Source organism: Pyrus communis, chromosome 5, assembly GCF_041283825.1.
Source record: "Pyrus communis isolate YQ-2024b chromosome 5, ASM4128382v1, whole genome shotgun sequence".
Lineage (NCBI taxonomy): Eukaryota > Viridiplantae > Streptophyta > Magnoliopsida > Rosales > Rosaceae > Pyrus > Pyrus communis.
The window spans coordinates 3,247,501-3,252,325 of NC_142569.1; the positions used below are offsets into that span (position 1 = coordinate 3,247,501).

Genomic DNA, 4,825 nt, shown 5'->3' on the forward strand with positions numbered 1-4,825 from the left:
GCAAACTGGCATGTATCAACAACCAGACGAAGAAGGTGGGCCTAGTGTACCGGAAGAATGAACTCCACAATCTCAACTCCGAATGTCAACAAGAGCACGGAGACCAAATCCCAAATACGCCAATGCAGCCATAATTGAAGAAGCAACAGAACCTGAGATGTTCGAAGAAGCATCACAAAGTTCTGAGTGGATGACAGTTATGAAAGAAGAGCTTGATGCACTTGAGCAAAATCAAACTTGGGATCTGGTACCAAAGCCAAGAGATGTTAAACCCATATCCTGTAAGTGGGTTTACAAGATAAAGCGTCGTCCAGATGGGTCAATCGAGAGGTACAAGGCACGACTAGTAGCTCGTGGTTTTTCTCAACAGTACGGACTAGACTATGATGAAACGTTTAGTCCAGTGGCAAAACTTACAACAGTACGAGTCCTACTTGCACTTGCAGCTAACAAAGATTGGAATCTATACCAAATGGATGTGAAGAATGCTTTCTTGCATGGAGACTTAGATCGGGAAATCTACATGATGTAGCCAATGGGCTTTAAAAGCGAAGCTCATCCTGAGTACGTGTGCAAGTTAAGGAAAGCACTCTACGGTTTGAAACAAGCACCAAGAGTGTGGTACGGTAAGATTGCAGAGTTTCTAACACAAAATGGTTATTCAGTAACACCTGCAGATTCCAGCTTGTTTGTCAAAACCAATGAAGGAAAGCTAGCTATCGTGCTAGTGTATGTGGATGACTTGATCATAACCGGTGATGATGAGGCAGAAATTCTTTGGACGAAGGAGAATTTATCAGTCCGTTTCCAGATGAAGGAACTTGGCCAACTCAAGCACTTCCTTGGTCTAGAGATTGATCGCACACAAGAAGGAATATTTCTCTGTCAGCAAAAATATTCCAAAGATTTATTGAAGAAGTTTGGAATGCTCGAATGCAAGCCAATTTTGACACCGATGGAACCAAACGCCAAAATGTTTGCACATGAAGGAAAAGATTTGGAAGATGCGACAATGTATCGACAATTGGTAGGTAGTCTGATCTACTTAACCTTGACTCGACTTGACATTTCTTATGCAGTTGGTGTGATGAGTCGGTACATGCAAAATCCAAAGAAGCCTCATTTGGAAGCAGTTCGACGAATACTGAGATATGTGAAGATTACAATTGACTATGGTCTTTTGTACAAGAAAGGTGAAGACTGCAAGTTAGTTGGTTACTGTGATGCTGACTATGCGGGAGATCATGACACCAGGAGATCAACAACTGGGTATGTGTTTAAGCTTGGTTCTGGAACCATCTCTTGGTGTAGCAAGAGACAGCCAACGGTATCTTTGTCAACCACATAAGCAGAGTATAGAGCAGCAGCAATGGCAGCTCAAGAGAATGCATGGCTGGTACAGTTGATGAGTGATCTACATCAACCAGTAGATTATCCAGTACCATTGTACTGTGATAACCAATCGGCCATTCGCTTGGCGGAAAATCCAGTCTTTCATGCAAGAACTAAACATGTGGAAGTGCACTACCACTTTATCAAAGAAAAGGTTCTACAAGAAGAGATTGAGATGAGACAGGTCAAGACGAATGATCAAGTTGCGGACTTGTTCACAAAAAGTTTAAGTACAGGCAAGCTCGAAAATTTATGCTGTCTGCTCAGCACAGTGCAAAGAATGAGAGCTAACATTGAGGGGGAGTGTTGAGAATCAATGTTAGGTAGAATCAATGTTAGGTATGGTTGAGTGGAAAAAATTAGGTGCAATTAATGAGTTTTGTGTGGTAGCAAATAATCTTAGTTTAATTAAGTGTGTGGTGTAGCTTTCATTTGGTTTGCTATAAATACCCCAAGTCCCCAAGCATTGTAATCATCCAAGGAAAAACAAAGCCTAGAGCTAAATAAGAAAAGCTTTGCTAATTAGTTTGTTTTGTGAGCTTTCTTTAAAAGTGTGCTCTATTTTTCTTCTTCTTGGGATCATTAGAGTTATCTTGGATACTCTTCTTATTCAACATGTTCTTATGCAAAGATGTGACTCTGCTTATTCTCATGCACATGACAATTTATTTTGTACACTGTTCAGCAACATTATCAATGGTCCACAGGACCTTCTAGTGAAACATCTGACTGTCAATATATGTACTCAGGCATGTGAATATTTCTAGTGGTCAAGCAAATCCTTCCAACGCAATTGAGAAGACTATAAAACCTAGTGCTCAGACATGTGTAAATCCTAAATCTATGCTTTCAAGCCTGGAGTCTATGAGGAACACAAGGATCATTACAGCTGAAGGGAGTAAACTTTGTCCTGATAAACCTGCCCAGAAGAAAACCGACCTTTCTACCTTGAACATTTCAAAGTATGGTGCGAGTGTAATTATTCCTATTCTTCAGTTCTTTTCTATGGAGAAATGTTTTGATTGTGATGTTGAATGTTTTGATGTTTCTAAATGTAGGAATATTGGTGGCAGTAAAGTTTCATCGAATGCTTCCCAGAGGAGTCCACAGCAAAACATGGAAGTGCAATGAAATGCGGAATCAAAGACGGCCCAGATTGTTGATCGCAGTGAGAAACAAAAGCCACCAAACTTTTCCTTGAAGCGAAAAACATTTGAGGTCTTCTATTATTAACCCATTCCTTTAACTTCCGAGTTCTCTTTGGAATGATATCATGACTTTAGCATTCTTATTTGAAGCTGTGTTCTATTCTATCCAAATGATTTGTGAAAATTTTATTAAACTTTCTCGATTTCTTACACGAAGCTATTTTGCAGGGATCTGCAGATATGTGTTTAACTTCTTGTTCTGAATCTTTTTCCAGCCTATTACTATTTACGTGTTCTAAAGTGGTTTACTGGAAATCTGCTGACATCTCACATTCTTTTTCCAATAATACGTGCAGAAACTTCAAAGAACCTTCAAAAGAAGTGGTTGCAGAACAGGTTCTTGGCTAACTCTATAGTATTAATGATTTATAATGACTGCTAAGTGTGTCTATGAAGTGAATTATAGGTGGGAGCCTGTACTAGATAAACTTACTAAAATATTCTTTACGTTTTCGCTAGGTTTGCATTCATGATAGTAATGTGGAGAGCAAGACTAACAGCACTTTTGATGACCATCGGACCTCTGAACTTGGTAGTCCTTGTGGGATCACTGTGATGGAACTTGATATTCCTTCAGTAATGGAAAATGATGGAAATGTTGAAAAGGCTGAAGCGTACGCTAAGGAGCTTGAAGATGTGAGTAAATTATCACTACTTTTACTGTAACACTGTGTGTGCATTATAAAGAGAAATAGGACTGCAAGGCATCATTATCTTCTGTCATAATTTGAGTATATAGCGCCATTTCGAGTGATTGTGCATCGCCAATTATCTTCCTTGCAGATATGCAACGTGCTGAGAAAGAAACACGAGGAAGCCAAGGAATTGCAAGTTAGAGCTATTGTGAACAACAATAATCTACTGATGCTTAACCATCCCATTTACGAAGCAAAGATATCCTTCAGACTGTTTTAGATGTTAATTTCCTGTTTTTCTGTCTACCGTTTTGATCATTGAGATAAAGTTGCATTTTCCTTAATAATTAATCACATTCATAAAGTTCAGAAATTTGCCGCCAAACTGGTGTTAAAGGAGCTTCAGACATGTTCAAGATCGCCGACAGTTGTTATATAAAAAAAGCTTCTTATATGCAATGACAGGTTGGGTTGCCTTATTTTTCTTTACAAACTTAAAGTAGTGCATGTAAAACTGTGGTTATACTGTTATAGCAATGATTTACTATGTTGTTTGAATATCAGGATCGTGTTATGCTTTCTATTCAGACAACGAGAATCCGCTACACAAAGGATCATCTGAAACCTAAATGCGACGCTTCAGAGTTGAATCAAGCCTTGAGTTTACAACTTCTTACTAGCATGTTACAAGCTGTTCTTCTGAAGTCGGACTGCCAATTCTTCAGAAGCTAGCATGAGTTGGGCATCTCTCTTTCAGATTTTCCGTCCTAAATATATATACTATGTTCTTATTTGGACGCAATCAGGTTTCTGACTCGATTCTGTATATAAATCTCCCGTCTAAAGATCATATATACGGGTGTTCTGGTTATATTTCTTCCTAATTACTTCTGAATTACCATTGGCATCTAAATGATAAGGTCATGAAAGATCGATCACTTTGTAAACCATAGCTTCGTTCTATCCCCATTCTTAATGTAAATGGTATTGTCTTCTTTCTAGTCTAGAAGGCTTCATTGCCACTCCCCAATTTATTTGAAGGCACTTCTATGTCGAAAACACCCACTATATAATTTAAAATTCATGTAATAACTCTAAAAAGGAAAACTAATGAAAATGGTTTGAAAACTTTGAGTTTTAACAATAAGGACAAAATAAAGGGTGAAGTGAATAGTACCAGGATTGACTTTTTAGTGTAAAAATGTGGTTGTTCATTTATTTGAAGGCACTTCTATACCGAAAACACCCACTACATAATTTACAATTCATGTAATAACTCTAAAAAGGAAAACTAATAAAAATAGCTTGAAAACTTTGAGTTTTAACGATAAGGACAAAATAGAGGGTAAAGTGAATAGTATCAAAGTTGACTTTTTAGTGTAAAAATATGGTTTTTCGTTAAAATAAACAGTACGGGAGTTTTTCGTCAAAGTTCCCTAACTACAATCACCTACCCAACTTATCTGAGACGCCTGTGGCAATTATCCACCAATTATTGAAAAATATATTACAGGACTCAATACATGGATTGTTTTAGCTCGTGAACTCCTCTCCAAACCTGTGAATTCCCAAAATAAAACGACGACGACA

The 4,825-nt window shown here is 37.9% G+C and overlaps 1 protein-coding gene across 1 annotated transcript in view; it reads left to right on the plus strand.

The window, feature by feature from the left end:
* LOC137722590 (uncharacterized) overlaps positions 1-3,584 on the plus strand; it is a 22,376-nt gene extending 18,792 nt beyond the window's left edge. Inside the window, exons 8-12 of the mRNA XM_088693779.1 lie at positions 2,142-2,354; positions 2,451-2,610; positions 2,897-2,936; positions 3,060-3,236; positions 3,384-3,584. Of these exons, the coding sequence (XP_088549905.1) occupies positions 2,142-2,354; positions 2,451-2,523 (286 nt within the window). The 3' untranslated portion in view covers positions 2,524-2,610; positions 2,897-2,936; positions 3,060-3,236; positions 3,384-3,584. The remainder of the gene's footprint in view (positions 1-2,141; positions 2,355-2,450; positions 2,611-2,896; positions 2,937-3,059; positions 3,237-3,383) is intronic.
* Positions 3,585-4,825: the final 1,241 nt, after the last annotated feature.